Below are 23,616 nucleotides of genomic sequence, written 5' to 3' on the forward strand. Positions count from 1 at the left end.
TGTTAAGACCGGCAGGTCCTTATTGTGGGAACATCATTCTGGGAGTGCCAAAAGATGGCAGGACAGGGCAAGGGCCAGTATTCTGCCTAGCCAGCCCCCCTCCCCTGTGCGTTTTTGTGATCTGGGGGCCAGTAGGGCTTAGCTGTGACACTAGTATATCTTGGTGAGTGCTGGTGAGGGCAGGAGTTGGTAAAGGTAAGGCTGAACTGGACTGCAGGGCTGGAACTGGATCTTAAATGCAGGCAAAGACTAGAACTGAGGCATATGTGCAGGCAAGGACTGAAACTGAGGCTTGAGTCCAGTCAAGGACTGGAATTGGAGATTGACTAAGACAGGACAAGGCGAGACAAGGACGGCATGGAACATAAAAATCCAAAAGCATTGTTAGGCAGGGAAAGCCCTGAGGGGCAAGACAATGGAGAAACCTAGATAGGCCACAGAGCAAGACAAAGGCCTATATAGGCCAAAAGGCAGGACAAGAGGCAAAAAGATCCAAAGGGCACAAGGCAAGGCAAAGGTCAGAAGGCCTAGAGGCCACAAGGCAATGGTCAGAAGGCCATGGGTAATAGGGACCAGGGCAAGGAGCCAAGACAGACTTGATGCAAAGGCATCAAAGCAGGGAATAGACAGGGTTATGTAGGGCTGAGGCTTGGGTGTGGTGCCAGCAAGGAGGAGTTTGGCAAGACTGAAGAGCAGGATTACTGAAGACTCCTGGTGGCGAGGAGACTGTACCACAGGCTGAATAGTGAGGAGCTTATGTGGATAGCATGGAACGAAGCTCTGAGGAGACCTCTGCTGGTGGAGAGGCATCATCATCAGAGTACGATGAGGCTTCATAGCAGCTGAAATCGTAACAGTATTGCAAGTAGAATAATGACCATTAATGAATTAATCAAAATGTTGGATTCACACTGCCAGCATTTGGTGAGGATTTCCAAGAAGATTAAAATTGCTGCCGTCATCTTTATGAGAGTTTGTATAATACGTGGTAAAGTTTTACTGGTTTCCTTGCCAGTAGCTCTTGATAAATGCACATGACATCAGTACTTTCCAGCAATAATTTAAAAATTTGGATCTCAGATGAGAATTTTTGAAATGAAACCACATCTTTCACATGCTTTTCTTTGCTTTCTTTAAAAAAAACAAAGATAAAAGGGTTCTAATTAGAAACAGTTCTGAGAGATTATATAACTTGACATAGAGTACTTGGTCACTTACCCTATGTTGTCACTGTCTCTCTAAAAATGTTTCAAATTAATACATAAAGTTTAACTGGAAGAGCCTCTGATCTTGATTTTTTGACCTGCTTAAACTTTTGGGTATTGAAATTGTATGGATTATTTCAGAAGTATTTACATACAATAATGTGGGAAGAGGCAGTTTACTCCCCTGCTACCTGGTTATAAGTAATTGGTAATTAGATGATGCCTGCATATTTTTTGTCATATCTGTTGTGGTCCCGGTTGCGAGTGTCACGATCCGGCCCTCACCTCCATGGTCCCGTTCCGCCTTGGGGTGTCTATCGCCGGTTTCGAGGCGTTCCCGCAGGAGGGACACCGCCGAGAAGCCCTTTCGGGACGCCTCCCTCCTTGGTGCGCTCAGGAACCACGCTTATGAAGGCCTTTTCCCACCACAGAAGACTCCACCTTACACCTGATGTCAGACGCGGCAGCCTATGTAAGGCCGCCGCGGATCCTAGAGCCTTGCCTTGCAACAGGGTTCCTTGCGGTTCTCAGTTGCTCCGAGCCCCGGAGTGTGCTTCCCCAAGCAACTCCGTCCTTGCCTGAGACTCGCTGCGCCCCGGCTCACGAGTCTGGCCTCAGTTCCTGCTTGCTTCCAGTAACCTGTCTTGCTTCAGTTCCAGTCCAGTTCCAGTACCTGTCTTGCTTCAGCTCCAGTCCGCTTCCAGTAACCTGTCTTGCTTCAGTTCCAGTCCAGTTCCAGTATCTATCCTGCTTTGGATCCAGACTCTGATCGCCTAAGTCCCAGCGACTGGACTCCCACGGGCTCCTCCCGGGGGAGTACCGGCTTCCAGGGTGAAGCTCGTTGTCCGCCTCCTGCCTGGTATCCGCCTCCCGGCCTGTCCCTAAAAGAGACTATAGTCCATCTTCCTCCAGTCTCCCGCAGGCCGGCCCAAGGGTCCACTAAAACACAGTTTCCCAGCAATATCTTACTGCCATATTTAGAGCCAGATTTTAAAAATCATTTACTTGACTTAAACCAGGTTGTACTTAAATGCACTTTACTTGAGTAAGTGGGCTTTTGAAATTTGCTACAAATGTCCATAGGATTTACTCGAGTAAGTGCATTTTACTCGAATAAATGACTTTTGAAAATTGCTAAAATAGTAATTTTAGCAATAGTAATTTTCAAAAGGAGCGTAACTCCTTTTGAAAATTACCCCCTGTGTGAATGTGGATTGTTGCATAGTATTACTGATGTCACTCTCAATGCCATGGTTTTTGCTAATTGTGGTTACATAATACAGCACTTTGTATCAAAACTTGCATTATCTGAAAACTTTCCTTGTCCCAAAAAAAATCATGGGCTGCTGTTTTCTGTTATCTGGAAAACTTTCTATTAACTAAAAATTGGTTATAGTGCCAAGGCTTTCTTTCCTCCCTCCCTCCCTTTTGGTGGCTGAGGTAGAGAAATTGGTCAGGTTACTCACTAGCCAGTAGTGATATCAAGGCAGTCCATCTGTGGCGGGAAGGGGTGCAACAGGGGAAAGGGACCCTGTAGCTTTGAACGGTCCATCCTCTGCTCACATGGCAGCCATGCTCTGTGGCTGGTTCAACCTCTTCCAGATTCTCTTCCCACTGTGGTGCATGGCCATATGGTGACATCACCCGGCGGCCAGCCCAACCCAGAGAATTCATTGGTCGGCCACCTGAGAGATTGGAGGGAGCCAATGAGGGAAAAAAAGGGAGAGGAGTCCTTTCCTCTCCCCTTTGGGTCACCATCTCCCCTACTGGCTCCTGCTTTCCCTCCCACACTCCGCATTTGGCTTTAAGTTTGGATTAGCATTAGATATTCAGAGGTACATTTTCAAAAGATGCGTGCAGGGATGGTAACTTTTATTCGTTGCCCATGCCCAGGGACATGGCTATTTTATAGCATACGTGTTTATGTGTATGCATGTTATAAAATAGCCTGATTGCACATGTGCATACAGTTTTAAGTGGATGAGCGCCTATGCATGTAATGCTGCTTCTAAGACGTACATTGGAGGATTTTAAAAGATACATATGCCAAAGCATTTGACACATTTCCCAGTTTTAACAGTTTGTTCCCAGTTTCAAACCCCCAAGATTAATAGCCTCCCTTCTCCCCTGTTAGCCCTGACCCTTAAAACCCTGCCAATCTGTCTGTTTATCTTTATTTTATTACTTACATATCATCCATAGCAAAAATAAAGGTATGCGGCTGGGGACCCCTGCATGCACCTGTCTACATAAGTATTTACATACTCATTTCAAGTTAAAATTCAGGAATGCTCATGTCCTGCCCAGACTACGCCCTCATCGGCCCCTTTTTTATAATTTTTTATTTGTGTGCATAGCAGCAAGTATGTGCATATGCAGGCAGCTTTTAAAATCTTCTTGTCATGTCAACCTGCGTACCTACGTATCTCTCGGCTTTGGCATGCGCCAAGTTTTTAAAATTTGCCATATAAAAAATAGTGCATGCACGCATAAAATAGCATCAACACAAGTGTATGCTATTTTAAAAACCGCAACATATGTATATAAAGCAGGGACCAGAAGTAAATTTGCACATATAAAAAAGGGGTGGGTCAGGGGCATTCTTTGTGTGTGGGGGGGTGCCAACATTTATGCATGGATGTTGCTATTTTATAGCCTGTGACATGCGGAATTCTTTTACTTGCATATATTTGCTTCTGCCTAATATCTGGTGAAAGTGATGGTAAACATCTTAAAAGTGAAAACATAACTGGGTGAGGGGTCTGGGGGATCTGGGGCAACTTCAGGCTTAAAATCCAGGATAGTCTTTATGAGTTGCAGATAGACTGGGTGAACTGGTAGACTAATTGGTAAAACAGTCCTTTGTTTTCTGATCTAGTCCCTCTCCCATCTCCCAAGGAGCTAAGCAGGGTCATTTTGGTAAGGTTAAGAGGGGCTGAATGGGGATCCTTTAAGGCAAGAAGAGAGGCTAGAGAATGAGAGTGGATCAGTTGGTTAGGAAAAGGGCATTGCTTGTTTGTATGAAAGAGAAGAGATTGTTGTTGGGGTGTGTGTGTGTGCCAGATTGAGAGGATAAAGAGAAGATGTAAGTGGTAGCAAGACTGGAGCACAGTAAGTCACCTTCCTCCTCTCCCCTCACTGCAATTCAGGTTCTCTTTCCCTTGATCTTGAATTCTAAGCTCCAGATCCTGGAACCTCCCTTCCTTCCTTTCCTTTTTCTCCAGATCCTAGAACCCCCCCCCCCCCCCCCCCAACATATACTACTCTATCTTCCCCTTTCTTAATCCCAGAACCTCCCCTCCCTTTTCCTCCTTTTCTTCCAACCTATATTCCTGAATATCCCCATTTCTTTGATCATCTCCATCCTCCCTTTCCTCTTTCCTTCTCATACTCTTCCCTCCTATCCCCAGTCCTTTCCACCTTCTCCTCACCCCATTCCTAGCCCTCCTCCTTTCCTTTCCATCCTGATCCTCTCCTTCTCTTCTGCTCATCCCTGAAATCTCATCTTTGTACTGATATTTAAGATCCCCTTTCCTCGCACAATAAAAGCAAATAATACAGACATAACCAAAGTTGGAAAATTATTTGATTTTTTAGAACATAATATAAAAGATGTAAATATTTGTCACTGTCTTCAGAATTTTCCAGTTTTTGTCACAGAATCTATCCCTTAGCTGTCACAGCAAACTGTGGGTTGTTGTATCTTAAACCTCCTGCTCCCTGTTTACTGACCTTACCAGGGTGGAGAAGGGCATGACAGTAGCAACAGTGCCTAGAGGTGCCAAAACCCTAAATCTTTCTCTGCTGATATACCATTCTAGTTTGCTCCCAGAGTCAGCTGCCTGAAAAGAGATCACTTGAAAGAAGAGAGCATATCAGCAATACTGTTCTTTTTTCTTCCAACACATGCTGTGCCTAAACTGTCATGTTTGTTTATTTAAAAATAAAAATAAAACCACCAAAAGTCAAAACATTCCCAAAATGTATAAACAATAACCTATGTACTAAACCCTCTCACATACACACACATAATAGCATTAATTGTTTCTCTGAATGAAGAAAATTATCTAAATGAAAGAAGGAGAGAGGTTCATATTTAGATGTGGGTCCACATCCCACAAGATTCCTTCAATCACCACATCACCCTTATAATCATAGGTCTCAGACTTTGTTATTTATTTAAATTTCTGCTTGCATTGAAAACATCCAAACAGGAGTAAATTCATTCAGAGAAACAATTTTTGTTGTTATATATATGAGGGTTTAGTACATAGGTTATTGTTTATACATTTCACAAATGTTTATTTATTTAACATGCTTATATTCTGCAAAATCCAATAAAATGTCCAAATCAGATTACAGTTAAAAACTCATAAATATAAATGTTCAAATTCAGACATTGCAGAATAAATTCCCTCAGAAGTGTGACCAATCTACACTTAACTAACTGCATGTTGATCACCTATTCCACACCTAGGTTCTCTCACCAGAACACTATTTTCTTATTGGCCAATATCGAGTACCAAATTGCCAGGGCCACAACAATCAGGAACAATTCCAAGAAGGTTATGCTGCTAATCACCACCAAATCCATCCAGCTTGCAAGCCAAGGTGCCACATCCAGGGCCCCTCAACAATAAACACAGAAACCCCTTCCCTTTTGAGGCTTCAGAGAATTGATTCAGATCTCTGCTGGATATCATCTACCAAATAGAAAAACCATTGTAGGCCCTCAAAAAGTATCCCCATACCTCACAGATCTTCCCAAATGGATTGTGTGATTTGGATGTAATAGTGGTGACAGCAGACCTCCACCATGGAGACTCATTCTGTGCAAAACATTCTACCCATTGGAACTACTCTGCATGCTAAACTCAAATGCCCAAACACAGATTTCATCCCTCCTAGAGTCACCTTTTTAGCTTTCCCCATTGTCTACATCAAGCTCTGTAACTCTGCCAGCTTATTGCTGTACAGGTATAACACCATTTCTACTGAGTCCATTTCTATGCCCAAAACATTAGCGCTGTGACCAGGCCCTCCACTTTATCCAGAGCTAAGAGAATACCAAGCTTCTTTGTGACCTTCTGGAAAGAATGTATCAGCTTTGTGTATCCTCCAATCTAGTTGAGCCTACAAAGAGGAAGTTGTCCAGGTAATGACAAAAAAACCTTGTTTTGAAAAGCGGTATATAAATACTTTTAAATAAATAAATAAATAAATAATGCACAATATTATCATTCCTAGCCACCTGCGCTGTCACCCAGTGGACAAAGGCACTAAAAGTTTCGAAGTATGCACGTGAGATTGAACAGCCCAGAGGAATGCATAATTTCATATAGTACTGGCCCTAAAACTGCAAACCTAAAATATAGTTACTGTCTGAATGGATGCACAACAGCAAAAAAGGTAGTTTTGATATTGGCTTTTGCCAGCTGTGCTTCCCTACTAAAGAGCCTAACTTGATAACATGTACTGTTGAACAACATTTATTTGACTGAACATAGCTCATGGGGCTGGAAATCATTAACCAACTACCCCTCTGGGTATGACAGGTAATGTGATGACCCTAAATTTGCTGGGCTCCTTGGGAACAACAGCCAGGATGGGACACAATTAGATTCAAGCAAAGAGATCTGGGAATAGACTGTCAATCTGACCCAGTCTCAGCTCCGCATCTATCTTGTCCTGCAGCACCCCTTTATTTTGCACTGTGGATGGTGCATTGCAGGAAAAGGTGCTGTTGGAAGAGCACTCTTAGGGGATCCTGAAGCCAAATTTGAAAACCTCACACAAAACTATCACTTGGTTCTCTTATAAGATGCCAGCCATGGCGACATGCGGCATAACCTAACTAGCATGGGTGTTATGCTCGACATGGTACTTTACATAGATTGCTAGACTGCTTTATCATTAACCTTATTGGGGCAACTGAGCATGGAGTCGTCCACTCTGCAAATGGAGCACAAATGTTTGAATTTGCAGGACTCTTGGTAGGAGCCATTATACTGTTAAACCTGTAGCAGATATTTTGTGTGTCTGCTGCTGCTGTTCCTGCTTGGAGGGTTCTATGCCCAGAAGTGGCCTCAAAAAGACTGCACCTGCTATCCCTCGTGGTTCTTCACGTTCCTCTCCAAATCCCTCATTCATGTCTATGTCCTACTACCCTAGGATAATTGCTTGTCACCCTCTATCCTCTTACTAAACTTATCATCATAACTGAGCCACCCCCATCCACCATAGTCCCAACAGCCCCTTATTATTATATCCACATAACTAAACATGTCCACTATCAAAGTAGGGTCCTTCAAGCAAGCAATAGTAGTGAATGATAGAAAAGCCAGGGTCTAATTATCAGTATTCCCGGCTACTCTCATTCTACTCACAGGGTGGTCCGTCATGCTATGTTTTCCCTTCCTGGGCACTAGTGCACAGAATATACCTCTCAGAAGATGGATATGGCACAGCAGAGGGACTCTGTGGACTCCACAAACAGCTCAGCTAGAGAAGGGAGAGTGTTGACTGGGAGTGGAAGAGGAGGGTGAGGGGAAGCCTGGGAGCCCCCAAAGAGGGCAAACCAGGGAATCCAAAAATAGGAGCAGCAAAGAAGGGGTATGCGATTCTGACAAGGGAGATCAGGTTGCTGGGGAGCCATGTAGAGTGGACCACCAGCACCAAAGGTGGACTTACCTTACTCCATGGCCTGCAGAAAAAGGGGAAAGAAGGCATGTCATCTGGCTGGGCCCCTTCTATACCATTACTTGTTGACCTGCATTCACCTGCCTGACTTTTTCCCCTGACCCTTCCCTGCCATCCAGTAAAAGGAAGGGCATAACCACCATGGGGCGAAACACTCTTTATTCCCTCTCAGCTGAGCAACAGCTCACCTGAGAGGAAATATTGTCGGAGAAAATTCTTTTTCACTCAACGCACAATTAAACTCTGGAATTTGTTGACAGGGGATGTGGTTAGTGCAGTTAGTATAGCTGGGTTTAAAAAAAGTTTGGATATGTTCTTGGAGTTAATTAAGTTGACTTAGTAAATAGCCATTGCTATTACTAGCAACAATAGCATGGGATATACTTAGTTTTTGGGTACTTGCCAGGTACTTGTAGCCTGGATTGGCCACTGTTGGAAACAGGATGCAGGGCTTGATGGACCCTTGGTCTGATTCAGTATGGCAATTTCTTATGTTCTAAATTAATATTTCCTTCTCAGGCACTTCAGCCTGGAGGTGCTTCCCCTTATTACTGTTCTTACTAAACAATCATTGTTGAGTAAACTGCAGCATGAATGGTAAAATAACGTTTCTTGGATCAAAGAGGGTACTATTGCAGGAGTTATAACAGTGTTGTAACCACTTAATTGCATCATGTCATTTTAAATATGGACTTTTAAGTTTTTACAATATTAGTTTTCAATTTGCTCTAAGTCTAATACATGGCCATTCCTCAATTTGTATAAACAATTTAATAGTTTTTTTTTCTTTTGTTTTTGTTTTTTTTTTTTACAGTGCCAGAGACTTTTTGACATGTTGGATAAAGAGAAGGAAGAACTGGAAGAAAAAATAAAAGAGGTTTTTGCACAACAGTTACAGGAGCAAAAGGTTAGTCTGCATTTTTAACTTAGTATAAGGGTAACATCTTATTTCTAGGTATAACCTTAGAATTGTATACAGATTTACTTTTCTTTCAATTATTATACTCTGGGTTTATTTGCTTTTTGTTTCTAGGAAGTGTTAGAAAAATGTGTGACAGAAGAAAAGCAGAAAAGCAAAGAGGCATTGCTAGCTGCTGCAAAGGTATTTCCATCTCAAATAGAAAATAGAGGCAAAATGCTTTTGGCAATTTGAGTTCAGTAGCAAACTGAGGGGCTTATTTATTAAACTGTTAGTTAATAAGCCCCAATTAATCTCAGTGTGGTCTATGTACAAATAATCTCTGACATGTTAACATATCATCACAGGTTAATAAATAGCCCCCCCCACTCTGAGATAATTGAAGTGGATTCACGGTTAACTACAAATTTAATTACTTTAGTAAAGGGATGTATCTATAGCTGTTAATAGCTGCCCATCTTATAAGGATAATCCTGTCAGCTGTACAAATTGTGATAGGAAATTAACATTTGTTATAGAAAGTAGATGAATCTGCTTTTATCCAATTTGAATCTAGATTTACTTCTGCAAATATTTGACTCTAAATAAAATAATCAGTTACCATTATCCAGATATTAATGTCTTTTTCCCAGAGATTTACTTAAATTGGTTTAGAGTCCTATAGATCTTCCCAAAGAAATGTGAATATTTAAATAATTGTAATACAGTAATTAGTCTACATATATATATATCTGAACCAAGTTTCAAACTGTGGCAATCTGAGTTGAGTCAAATGTTTATAAATTTTCCATTTTGATTTCACACAGGGGTATAGCCAGAACTCATTTTTTGAGGGGGCCCATGGTTAACATAAGTGGGCACTGGGCATACAGATCTGAGCCAAGCTAGTTATACTCTTACCTACAAATAATGCCTTAGAGTGTATCTGACGCTGGATTTCTATGTAGTCTGCAACAGCTGTTATGGATTGTGAGTGACACTTTAAGCATTTTAAACTCAATTATTTCAAATATTTACCACATACACATTTCTGGAAGCAATCTATATTTCTCACAGGACAAGCAGGATGGTTGTCCTCACAAATGGGTGACATCGAGGATGGAGCCCACCACGGAAAACTTCTGTCAAAGTTTAAACAGAACTTTGACTGGCCCCTACTGGGCATGCCCAGCAAGGCACTGACCCTGCAGCCAGCAGGGGTCTCCCTTCAGTCTTCTTTTTTCCGCGCAGCAGTTGCCACGCGGTGAAAGGAGCTCTCTAACCACGTTCCTGACAGGAATTTGGAAATTAATTTCCTAAGAAAATTTGCCCCTCAGGGGTCTCCCTTCGACAAATTTTTTAGTCATCTTACGGAACCCGGTAAGTTTTTTGCCTTCTTCCATCGACTGCCGTCGATTTTGGCCCTCGAGGCCTGTAGGCACTTACCGATCCCCAGCCTAAATTTTGGCTTCCAGCCATGGCAACGGGGTTCCGTCGTTGTCCGGATTGTACCCGGACTATGTCCATCACAGACCCCCACAGGGTTTGTGTAATGTGTTTGGGTAGTGGGCATGATGTCCTGACTTGCACCAAATGTGCCTTAATGACACCCAAGGGTCGCAAAGCCAGGATGGAGAAGATGGGGCTCCTCTTCCATGCACCAACCCCAACGCCATCGATAGCATCGACGTCATCGGAACCGGCACCGTCGAAGTTGTACCATCATCGTCAACCCTCCGGTGACCGTCCGCCATCGATCGCTTCTCGGCCGTCGACTCCCGTCCCTTCCCCGGATGGGCGAGGGGATCGGAAAGAAAAGCACCGCCATCGACGGCATAAGTCTCGGCCTGTCGAGGATCCACAGCCATCGACCTCTGCTCAAGCCGAGCCACCGACAAAGAAGCCGCGAACAGACCGGATGCCCTCCACGTCTCGTTCGCCGGCATCGAGGAAACCCTCACCCTCTCGGGGTGAGGGGGCCGTGATCCCACCGGTTACGGTGGTCCCTCCGGCCCTGCCTCAGCCTCCCTCTCCCGTCGAGCCAGGTATGGTTACCCCTGGTCTCCGGGCAGAACTGGACCGGCTGGTCCAGGAGGCCATCGAGAAAGCGATGAAGAAATTACAACCTCCATCGGCACCGTCTCCGGCACCGGTTCCAGTGCCGCCCCCGGCACCGACACCGGCACCGGCTTCGCCACCGAGGAGGGAACCGACCACCGAGCCATTGATACAAGCGCTAGCACCGCTACTGAGCCGCATGGAGGCACTCATGACGGCCCTTCCCATCGGTGATTCCAGTGCCATCGACAACTCCACCGTCTCCGACTGGTTTCTCATCGGCAGGAGAAACACCATTTCGAATTCCCCCTTCCGGGGTAGTTCCATCGGTACCTTCTGGTATATCTCCACCGATTATCCTTCGGCTCCATCGATTCCGCGCCAGGCACCGATTCCATCGGCAGCACCGAAGCCATCGATGCCATTTCTGGTTCCACCTACTGCACCGATTCCACCTCGGTTTCCATCGATGCCTTCAGAGCCTCAGCCAGGTCCATAAGGGCTACAAGCCACACATGATCCCTACGATACCTGGGGTGATGATGATGATACCTCTTCTGACACAGATCTGCCTTTGCCACCATCTCCTACAGAGAGTAGAAAAAGATCTCCTCCTGAGGATCTATCTTTCATTAATTTTGTGAAAGAAATGTCAGAAGTTGTACCTTTTCAACTACAATCTGAAGCTGATGACAGACACCAGATGATGGAACTACTTCAATTTCTGGATGCTCCAAAAATCATCGCTTCCATCCCTATACACCAGGTGTTTTTGGATCTGCTCAAGAAAAACTGGGAATCTCCTTCATCGGTGTCACCAGTTAACAAGAAAGCTGACTCCACATACCTTGTCCAGTCAGCACCAGGTTTCCAAAACCTCAACTGGATCATCGCTCTGTTGTGGTTGAGTCCGCGCAGAAGAAGGCCAAGCGTCTTAAGCCGCACTCTTCTACCCCACCTACCAGGGACAACAAGTTCCTGGATAGTGTAGGACGGAAAGTGTATCATGGAGCTACGTTGATTTCACGCATAGCTTCATATCAACTTTACATGACTCAATACAACAGAGCCATTTTTAAGCAGATGCAAGACTATGCTGACACGTTGCCGGACCAATACCAACCACAGCTTCAAGCCCTTCTTCACAAGGGATTTGAGGCAGGGAAGCACGAGATTAGGACTGCCTATGACATATTCGATGCTTCCACGAAGGTTTCAGCCACAGCCATCTCAGCCAGACGTTGGGCTTGGTTAAAGTCATCCAACCTTCGCCCAGAAGTCCAAGATTGTCTTGCTGATTTGCCCTGCTTAGGCGACAATTTGTTTGGAGAGCAAATTCAACAGATTGTGGCGGAGTTAAAAAGACCACCATGAGACGTTGAAACAACTCTCATCTGTCCCACCTGAGGTGACCTCCAAGCAATCGCAAAAGAAGGACTCTAAGAAGTCGTTCTTTCGACCACGTCGCTACTACCCTCCGTCAACTAGGGCTCGTCCTGCACGGTCCTCTAACAGGCCTCAGCCTCGTCAGCCGAGAAAGCAAAGACCTACTGTAGCCCCACCTCCTGGGCCTACGGCAGGCCTTTGACTTCCCTGTATTGAGCACATGCCATCTCCCTCTTCCACACATCCCTGTGGGGGGTCGACTGTTCCACTTCTTACACCGTTGGAAACAGATCACCTCAGATCAGTGGGTGCTAGCAATTATCGCACAGGGTTACCACCTCAACTTCATAACACTTCCGCCAGACTCCCCGCCCCTTCAGGCATGGAGTCTAACCAGCCATTTCACTCAATTACATCAAGAAGTATCCCTTCTTCTACAATCAAATGCTATAGAACCCGTCCCTCCTTGTCAACAAGGGAAAGGATTCTATTCCAGATACTTCCTAATACCAAAGAAATCAGGGGGGCTACGTCCAATTCTGGACCTTCGGGCCCTCAACAAGTATCTGCAAAAAGAAAAGTTCAAGATGGTAACCCTGGGCGCGCTGCTCCCTCTACTGCAAAAGGGGGATTGGCTGTGCTCTCTCGACCTCAAGGACGCTTATACCCACATTGCGATCACACAATCCCATCGCAAATATCTGCGGTTTCTTGTAGGCCACGACCATTATCAATACCGTGTCCTACCTTTCGGTCTGGCTTCTGCCCCACGAGTCTTTACCAAATGTCTCGTAGTGGTAGCAGCATTCCTAATGAAGGAAGGTGTCCACGTCTACCCCTACCTGGACGATTGGCTAATCAGGGCCTCCTCCCAACACATAGCTCAATCCTCCCTAAAATTGACAATTCAAACACTCCTTTCCTTAGGGTTTCTTGTCAATTACGAGAAATCTTGCTTAGTCCCGTCTCAAACCTTATCCTTCATTGGAGCAGACTTGGACACCTTGCAGGCAAAGGCTTACCTTCCTCTTCAGAGGGTCCACACCCTAATATCCCTGGCTCGCCAGCTCCAGTCTCAAAACACTGCCACGGCTCGCCAGTTTCCTCATTCTCCTAGGACACATGGCATCCTCGGTTCAAGTCACTCCCATGACCCGACTAGCCATGAGAGTAACACAATGGACTCTACGACACCAATGGATTCAAGCTTTTCAGCCTCTATCCTCCATAGTCACAGTCACACAGGCCCTGCGCCTATCCTTAACCTGGTGGACAACTCAGGTCAACCTCCTTCAGGGCTTACCTTTTCTTCCACCGGATCCGCAAGTAATCCTAACCACCGACGCTTCTCACATCGGTTGGGGAGCCCATGTGGACGAATTACAAAACCCAAGGGTTATGGTCCAAAGAGGAAGCCGAACACCAGATAAATTTCCTGGAACTTCGCGCAATCCGCTATGCACTCCGAACTTTCAAAGATCATCTATTCCATCAGATAATCTTAATCCAGACGGACAACCAAGTGGCCATGTGGTACATAAACAAGCAGGGAGGCACAGGCTCCTTCCTTCTGTGTCAGGAAGCTGTGCAGATCTGGGCGGAAGCCCTCTCCCACTCTATGTACCTCAGGGCCACTTACCTGCCGGGAGTAGACAATGTATTGGCAGACCAGCTGAGCCGTGTCTTCAAGCCACACGAGTGGTCACTCGATCCTCTGGTAGTGACCTCCTGTTTCACAAGTGGGGTTTTCCCCCGCATAGACCCTCTTTGCGTCCCCTCAGAACCACAAAGTGGACGATTACTGCTCTCTCATTCGGAGCCAACCTTTCAGCCGAGAGATGCCTTCTCCCTCAAGTGGACGACAGGTCTGCTTTATGCATTCCCTCCACTTCCTCTTCTGTCAAGGACTCTCGTGAAGCTACGCCCGGACGGAGGAACCATGATCCTGATAGCACCCCACTGGCCACGCCAAGTGTGGTTTCCCATACTCCAGGATCTCTCCATCCGCAGGCACATCCCTCTGGGAACGGATCCGCATCTGCTCACTCAAAACACGGATGCCTCCTCCATCCCAACCTCCAAGCCTTGTCCCTGACGGCATGGATGTTGAAAGGTTAGTCCTTCAGCCTTTTAACCTTTCGGATTCAGTTTCTCGTGTCCTGATAGCTTCACGAAAGCCCTCTACCAGAAGATCCTATTCATATAAATGGAAAACGTACACATCATGGTGCACTTCTCAGTCCCTTGATCCCCTTTCCTGTCCAATCTCTAAGTTCTTGGACTATTTATGGCACCTATCAGAATCCGGTCTAAAGACCTCTTCCATTAGGATGCATGTCAGTGCGGTAGCCGCCTTCCATAAAGGTGTACAGGGTGTCCCTATTTCAGTACAACCCCTGGTAACACGTTTTCTTAAAGGCTTGCTCCATCTGAAGCCACCCTTACGTCCTCCGGCCCCATCTTGGGACCTTAACCTGGTTCTTGGTCGTCTAATGAAACCTCCTTTCGAACCTCTGCACTCCTGTGAATTAAAGTATCTCACATGGAAAGTGTTATTCCTTTTGGCTGTCACTTCAGCTCGCAGGGTTAGTGAATTGCATGCCCTAGTTACCTATCCGCCTTACACTAAGCTCCTGCAGGACCGGGCGGTACTCCGCACTCACCCTAAATTTTTACCTAAGGTAGTTTCTGAGTTTCATATTAATCAATCCATCATACTACCTATCTTTTTTCCCAGGCCCCACTCCAACTCCGGGGAACAGACTCTGCATACCCTAGACTGCAAACGAGCTCTAGCTTTTTATCTAGACCGTACAGTTGCTCACAGGAAGAGCACTCAATTATTTGTCTCTTTCCATCCTAACAAGTTAGGACATCCTGTGGGTAAGCAGGCTCTTTCCTCCTGGTTGGCGGACTGCATTTCTTTTTGCTATCAGCAAGCTGGCATTCCTTTTCAAGACCGTGTGAAAGCACACTCTGTGAGGGCCATGGCGACGTCAGTGGCACACCTTCGATCGGTGCCGCTTCCTGACATCTGCAAAGCTGCAACCTGGAGTTCTCTCCATACCTTTGCAGCCCACTATTGTTTGGACAAAGCTGGAAGACAGGACTCCATCTTCGGCCAATCTGTCTTGCGTAACCTTTTTCCAACGTGATGTACCAACACCCTTCCACCTTCCCGGTAGGGTGCGGATGCCCCTTTACCAAATTCCACCCCAGGTTGTTGTGCCTGTTGCACGTCATTGGGTGCATTTGGTGCAAGTCAGGACATCCTCAGCTCGGTACTCACCCATTTGTGAGGACAACCATCCTGCTTGTCCTGTGAGAAAGCAAATGTTGCTTACCTGATGTAACAGGTGTTCTCACAGGACAGCAGGATGTTAGTCCTCACGAAACCCGCCCGCCACCCCGCGGTGTTGGGTTGTTTTGTTTTTACTTTTTAGGCACTGCCTGTAGCTTTGAAAATCAGACTGAAGGGAGACCCCTGCTGGCTGCAGGGTCAGTGCCTTGCTAGGCATGCCAGTAGGGGCCAGTCAAAGTTCTGTTTAAACTTTGACAGAGTTTTCCGTGGTGGGCTCCATCCTCGATGTCACCCATTTGTGAGGACTAACATCCTGCTGTCCTGTGAGAACCCCTGTTACATCAGGTAAGCAACATTTGCTATATCTAAAAAGCTTAATTGGTTGGTCACATTGTCATGTATGTCTGTGCCCTCCAGGTGGTGACCTAAACAGTGGAAGATGCACTATGCAAAGACAATATGCTCTGTCTGCCAAGCCCTGTCTCTCTCTCTCTCTCTCTCAAACACACACGCTCGCTCTCTTCTCATAATTTGTTCATTTTAAAATGAATATTTATCTTTTACACTTTTCTTTGGTTTTGAAAATTTACTCAGTTGTGAACCAGACAAACTGAGAAATGCTGGATACACTTTTGCTAATATGTTTTGTCTGCAAAGCCCTATCTCTCTCAGGCTGCCACACATAGACCACATACAGATAGGCTCACAAATACTGCACGCTGCCACACCACACATACAGGATCCCACTAATGCATATACACATACAGGCACAGACATACAAGGCCCCGCCCGCCCTCCCCATACACATATACGCGCACACACACACACAGGCTCCACACTCACAAATACACACACACATGCTCACACACACACGCACACAGGGTATCTTCTTCAGGCACTGCCAGACCTTTTTTCAGCCGCTCTGGGATGGGTCTGAAGTGGCCTTCTCCCTCCTTGGCCGCCTTGGTTGGGAACTGTGATGGGCATCCTTCAGGCCTCTTCTTCTGGTGTTGGACAGCCCTGATTGTGTGAGCCTGAGTTCTAAGTGAGTGGGCCATGACCCACCTTTGGCTAACAACAGTGGTTGTGGATTGTAAACTAATTAAAGATAGGAAACCAGAGAGTAAGATTATCTGGTCAGTTCTTTCGGTGGAGGGCAATAAATAGTGCAGTGCTGTAGGATCTGCCCTGGAACTTTATTTTCCTCTGTAACAATAATTATTTTCTTAGCATTTAGACAGGTGGATCCAGAACAAGTGGGTTATGCACCTCTACCAGCAGATGGAGATGGATCAAAGCTGACATCACGGTATAATATATTTCTGCCATGACATCAGCCCGCCAGTATTCTCCATCTCCAGTAGATGGTGGACGTGCATCTCCCTACTGAGGATTGCGTAAGGTTTTTAGAAAGAGAAATGAAGAAGGAAAAATTAATTTGCCCTTCTCTCCTGTGGTGATACCATATGGTCCCTCCCTCATTTGAGATTCCTGAGGTGAAATATATTACATCCCTGCCTTCAGATGCCTTGACTGGTAGCTGGTTTTCAGCTGGAATGGACTTAGCTGTAAAAAATACCTGAAAGGCAAGTGGGTGCAGGAAGCCAAGCGCAGCAGTAAAGGTATTTGCCCTCTCTCCCTGCAGCTGGAGACCAGCCTCAGATAAAGAAGAATACAATTTTAAAAAAAGCAGAGAAGGGGTTTTTTTGTAGGATTCCCCTTCCCTTCGGTCTCCGTGCTTGGCATGCCGATCTGACATTCGTTCATGTCCTCTGGAGGAGCTTGGGGGCCGTGGGCAGCATGGCGGGTTGAGCAGCTGCTTTTGGCTAGGCCCTGCTCTCAGGTTTTCCTTGTTCTCTATATGATAGGACATGGCAGCATTTCGTGTGTTTTTCCTGCGCATTAGGCTGCCTTCTTCAGTTAAGTTGGTTTATTAGCTAGTGCATCCAGCGTGTGCATCCAGTTGTGCGCCTAGTTGACATTTAGTTGAGCGCCTGGTTGGGTGTCCAGTAATAGGGGAGTCTGAGTGTTTATATGCACAGGCTTATTTACACGTACAATCTGAGTGGCCTTTGTTTGAACTCAGTTTTTGGGCACTCATAGAGGCACAGGGTTGTACGCCTAAAATTTGAACTCTTAAATTTTGGATGCCTAGTTTTTTGCAGCACGGATAAAGCTGGATGCACACTTCTCAGTCTTTAGAGCGTACTGACATAACTGATGGCACGTATAACAAAGAAACCTAAGCGCCTTACCATCTTGTTGCTGCTTGTCATTTGGACATCTCAGCCTGGTGCTCCCTCTAACCTATGTCAGCACTGCTTGGAAGCTTAAGGTGAATTGCTTTCATTTGATTTTACTAAGCTTGGTTCTTCCCAGCCTGGTGCAGGCCTGGGTAAAGAGATACCAGAAGGGTTGCCTGACTTTGAAGCTCCCCTAACTGGTTCATCAGTGGAGGAAGGTCGTTCAGTAGGCACAGGACAGGTGACCTCTGGATTTGGCATGAATCCCTCTGTCTTTTCTTGGGTGGAATTTTTTCAAGGATTGCATTCTTGTCTTCAGGTGCAATCCATGGCCCCGACCAATCTTACCAGGTCAGACCAATCTTACCAGGTCAGACTCGCAGGCAGTGAAATCCCGCATACCTGGTGCTGTGGCTGAGCATCAGAGTATGCCTAGATCGGTTGCTAGTCTTCCCGATAGCAATCCAGATGGCACGGATGATGAAGCCAATCCTTACAGCTTGGAGGATGGGGAAGTTCCTCCGGGATTGGAGCCATATAGAAATATGTTGCGGTTCATTGCTAGGGATGAATTACCAACTCTTATTTCCCAGACTTTGAAGATGCAAGGAGTTCCTGGGGCTGAATCCATGTCTGAGCCAAAGAAAGATCCCATTTTGATTTCTTTATGTAAAGCCTCGTGTTTCTTCCCATTTATGGAGGCCATTCAAGAATTGATTGATCTTGAGAAAGGCGCCCTGGAAGCTAATTTCAAAGGGGGATGAGTCTTGGAAGGATTGTGCCCCCTGGATCTAGCAGCGAGAGAGCAATTAAGTTTTCCAAAAGTGGATGCGCTTATATGTGCCGTCACGACTATCCCCATAGAGAGAGGAGCAGTCTTGAAGGATGCACATGATCAGAGAATTGAGTTCATCTTTAAGCAATGGCAATGACTTTGCAGAGAACCTCTTGTTGTTCTTGGTGGCTCACTCTTGTTTACTTCTATCCCAGTAGATCGATGAATCTGGTGTGAATTCGAGGGCAGTGATGGAACCGGCATCTGCCTTGGTCCACACCTGAGACAGAGGGATGGCTTCGGTAATCGTGGCCAGGCAACAGTTATGGCTGAAAATTGGTTGGCTGATACAACCTCCAAGCCAATCCTTATGAATTTGCCCCTTAAAGGCTCGCTCTTGTTTGGGAATGAGCTGGATTAGATGGCCAATAAGTGGGGAAAGTCCCAGGTTCCTTAGTTACTAGAGGATAAGAAACAGATGCCCGCGCTTCTTTAAACATGAGAGGTCGTACTAGGGGATCCAAATGTTTTCAACCCTACAGAGGAGTGGCCTTTCAGAGGGCTTGACCTTTGGGAAGGTCTCCATCCTTTCGTCTCAGACAGCCCAGACAGGGAGCAGGCTCGGGCAGTAGAGTCATCCCGAGCCTCCCTATGAAGGTGTGCCGCACCCCCCCGAAACAGAAAGATACAGGGTCATCTCTCTCTTTTATCGAAAGTGGGTTGAAAATCACGTCAGACCAGTGGGCCCCTGGAGGTGATATGAGATTGAATATGTGTTGCGGTTTCACAGTATTTTCTCGGGACATATTCATGGTGTTTTCCCTGCAACTCCCCACAGAAGAGACAGACAGTAGAGTGTACATTGTCAAACTTCTCAGTCTGAGGGCTGTGGTCCCAGCGCCCATTTTTCAAGACAATATGGGCCGATATTCATTTATTTTGTAGTGCCCAAGACAGAGGGCTATTTTTGGCCCCATCCTGGATCTCAAGGGGGTCAACCATCATTTACGAGTGACTCGTTTTTGCATGGAAGCCTTACACTCAGTAATAATGGTAGTGCAGTCAGGAGAGTTTCTGACATCCTTGTATTTGTATGAGGCATACCTGCATATTCTCATCTGGTTAGAGCATCAAGGATTCTTCTGCGCTTCACGGTTTTGGTGCGTCGTCATCAGTTTTGAGCGCTACCTTTGCAAGCCAATACAGTAAAAATTATGGGAGAGCAGGCATGTCCATAGCGCCTCCTTATTAGCGTTGAGGTGACTGTCAGCAGGTCCCGACAACCAACACTCTATTTTACCGGCGTTGGTTTCCAAACCTGCTGACAGCCACGGGTTAGGAAAACGGACGCTAGTAAAATTGAGCGTCTGTTTTTCTAACTGCTGACCGGCGGGCAGATTTTTTTTTTTTTTAATGTTTTTTTTTTATTTTTGGTTCCTTAATATCGCAGTGTATTCTGCTTTTCTGTACACTTTCCAGGTTGAATCAGAAATTAACACCTGCCCTTGACTTGGCCGCACATTTGCTTTCAGTATCCTGAGGTCTAACTAATAATCTCATCAACATGCATTTGCATGTAATGAGCGTTATTAGTTTAGGGGGGGTTGGCCGCACGTTTTCGACACGCTAAACCTCTTTGTATAAGGGGTAGTAGATACACATCAAAAAACTTGCGGCCAATTGCATGCTAAATGGTGTGCTCAGCCCGAGCACACCGTACTGTATCAGCCTGTTGGTTTTGCCACCACGCCCAGAACTTTTTCTAAGGTTGTGGTGGTGGTAGCAGTGTTGAGAAGGAGGGGATTCCTGGTCCACCCATAGTTGACTGGCTGATTCGGGCCAGAATCATCCAGTGCTCCGGGTATCACGGTGATCTCCATTTTGCAGAGAGCTAGGGTTGGGTGGTGATCCTGGCCAGAGCAAGTCTTTAGCCATCTCAGTCGCCAGAGAATCTCGGCATTCAGTTCAACATGAAGCAGGGTATGGTATTCCCTGCTGGTGGGTCATAGTCAGAAGCTGATGGCGCAGATGCATCTATGATGAACACAATACACCTGACAGTGTGGTCCTGTTTACACGTGCTCAGATTGGTAGTGACCCTGGAAGTGGTGCCATGGGCAAGGGTGCATATGCATCCTCTTCAGCACTCTGTGTATCTCGTTGGAGCCCACAGTCTCAGGACTATTTGATTTGGATTCACCTGTCATGGATGTCTGCACACACTTGCAGTGGTGGCTAGAAGTGGATCATCTGAGAAAAGGGGTTTCCCTAAGATCTCTGGACTGGCTAATACTCATGACAGTTGAAGGTCTCCAGGGTTGGGGAGCTCTCTGTCAGGAGCTGACAGCACAAGGGCGCTGGATAGAGAGGGTCAAGCAGTCCAAATAATGTCGGACAATGCAATAACAGTGGCTTACATCAGACGGCAGGGAGGAACAAAGAGCCTGCAAGTGTTGCAGGAAATTGCCCAACTTTTGTAATGGATGGAAGTGCATCTTCAGGAGATCTCAGCTTCGCACATTGCAGGATAATGTGAGAGCAGACTTTCTCAGTAGACAGAATCTGGTTCCAGGAGAATAGGAATTGTCAAACGAGGTGTTTCAGTTGATAGTGGATCACTGGGGCCTTCCGTTTCTGGACCTGCTGGTGACTTCTCACACTGCAAAGGTTACTAGTTTCTTCAGTCTCAAGAGAGATTCAAATTCCCTGGGCATCAATGTACTTGTACAGGAGTGGCTGGAGGGTAAACTGCTGTATACCTTCCCCACCATGGCCCATGTTGGATAGGATGATTTGGAAGATAGAGAGTCACAGGGGATGGTTCTTTTGGTGGCACCAGATTGACCCAGGATACCATGGTATGCAGATCTGTGAAGGTGGACTCCCCCCTCCAGTTTCCGCACACAGGGATTTGCTGCAGCAGGGGCCTGTTCTTCCTGAAGATCCAACTCAATTTTGTCTTACAGTATGGCCCTTGAGAGGGCTCTGTTGCTGAAGTGTGGATATTTACTGTGGTGATTGCCACTTTGCTACGAGCGAGAAACTTTTCCACTTCCTTAGCTTATGTGCGGGTTTGGCAAGTGTTTGAGGCTTGGTGTGAAAATTGAGGGGTTCTTCCTCATTCGGTTAAGATCCCACTCATTTTGGAATTTTTACAGGATGAATTGAATAAAGGGTTGGCCCTTAATTTATTAAAAGTATAGGTGGTGGCTCATGCCTGTTTCAGGTGTCAGGTGACAGGTGGACTCACCTGAAGTGGCCCGTTTCTTGAAAGGAATGATCATCTTCATCCTCCCTTGCGGTTACTGGTGCCCTTGTGGAGCCTTAATCTGGTTTTGGATTTTTTAGTGGGCCCTACTTTTCGACCGATGTGTGCCCTCTCCTTGCAGTTACTGACCTTGACAACGGTATTTCTTGTGGAAATTTGTTTGGTGCATAGCGTATGTGAACTTGCAGGCCTTCTCTTGCCGGGGGCCCTTCCATTGAGTGACTTCTGGGTAATACAGCTGTGTATTGTTCCTTCCTTTTTGCCAAAAGTGGTTTCGGATTTTCACTTGAATCAGTCCATTTCCCTATCTTTGCATAAGAATGTAACGGCAGAATTTCACATGTTCTTATGCAAAGGCTCTTCTCTGTGGGGTTCCCCATTGTGGGGTAAGACTGTGTGAATTGACAAGAGAGGGAAGTTCCCAATGTGGAATACGCCAGATGTTATTTCTCATCACGTGAGTACTTGAATGGACATTTCTGCCAAGTCAACTGTTTTCTTCGCAGTAAAAAGTTTGATGCATTGCTTATCGGCCAAATTTTAAATCTGACACGTGCACAAAAATCGCCACTTACGCATGTGGCCAGGCCCTGCGCATGCTGCGCTTATTTTCAAAGAGATCTGGCCACACGCATATGTGGCGAAACACGCACAAGTGCCAGGCCCTGAGAAAGGGGCGGGCCGGGAAGCATGTTCTGGGTGGGGAGGGATGGAGGCCGGCCATTAGCCACTATCCAGTGGAAGCATGCGCTGGCAGTCGGCCGGTGTGCATAAATTACTTCTGCTCCCGAGGAGCAGTAAGTAATAAAATAAAAAAATTGAGGCAAGGTAGGTTAAGGTGTGGGGAGGAGGTGAAAGAGAAGGAAGGTTAGGCAGGGGGTTAGGGAAGTTCTCTCCTAGTCTGCTCCTTAATTGGAGCAGACTGGGAGGCAACTGAGGACACCAGTGTGTTTTAAAATCTACCCTATGTGTGAAGCCCGATGGGTTAGAAGTCGGGCAGTTACTCTATTTTCAGTGAGACTATGAAAGAACTGTTTAATCATAAAAACCCTTATAATATGTGACTCTGAGCCGGGAATTGAGTATTTTTTGCCTTTATTTTTTCACCATCCTATTGGACCCTACTGGAATTCCTTGCTATTGAGATCTGTCCGAATGGATTATCAGCCAAGTCATTCATTAAGTTTCCCTATGGGACATCACTCAGCTTTTTATTCTATTGAAGCTTGGAGAAGAGACGGCTGAAGGGGGATACGATGGAGGTCTTTAAAATCATGAGAGGTCTAGAACGAGTAAATGTGAATTAATTATTTACTCTTTCGGATAATAGAAGGACTAGGGGGGCACTCCATGAAGTTAGCATGTAACACATTTAAAACTAATCGGAGACAATTCTTTCTCACTCAATGCACAATTAAACTCTGGAATTTGTTGCCAGGGGATGTGGTTAGTGCAGTTAGTATAGCTAGATGTCAAAAAGTTTTGGATAAGTTCTTGGAGGAGAAGTCCATTACCTGCTATTAATCAAGTTGACTTAGAAAATAGCCACTGCAAAACTAGCATCAGTAGCGTGGGATATACTTATTGGGTATTTGCCAGGTACTTGTAGCCTGGATTGGCCTCTGTTCTACACAGGATGCTGAGCTTGATGGACCCTTGGTCTGACCCAGTATGGCAATTTTTTATGTTCTTAGGTTCTTATGAAGATATATTTTTTAAAATATTGTATTTTGGTTTTTGTCTTTTATGATTTTATGTTCATGGTTTTGTGTTGTCCTTACAG

The 23,616-nt window shown here is 45.9% G+C and overlaps 1 protein-coding gene across 6 annotated transcripts in view; it reads left to right on the forward strand.

Moving 5' to 3' along the window:
• The window catches only part of CCDC91 (coiled-coil domain containing 91), an 843,537-nt gene that overhangs the window by 538,680 nt on the left and 281,241 nt on the right, over positions 1 to 23,616 (forward strand). For all 6 annotated transcript variants that reach the window (XM_029599989.1, XM_029599990.1, XM_029599992.1 and 3 more), the window contains exons 9-10: positions 8,719 to 8,811; positions 8,938 to 9,006. In XM_029599989.1, coding sequence (XP_029455849.1) covers positions 8,719 to 8,811; positions 8,938 to 9,006 — 162 coding nt within the window. The remainder of the gene's footprint in view (positions 1 to 8,718; positions 8,812 to 8,937; positions 9,007 to 23,616) is intronic.

This window comes from Rhinatrema bivittatum, chromosome 4 (assembly GCF_901001135.1).
Source record: "Rhinatrema bivittatum chromosome 4, aRhiBiv1.1, whole genome shotgun sequence".
NCBI classification, from domain to species: domain Eukaryota; kingdom Metazoa; phylum Chordata; class Amphibia; order Gymnophiona; family Rhinatrematidae; genus Rhinatrema; species Rhinatrema bivittatum.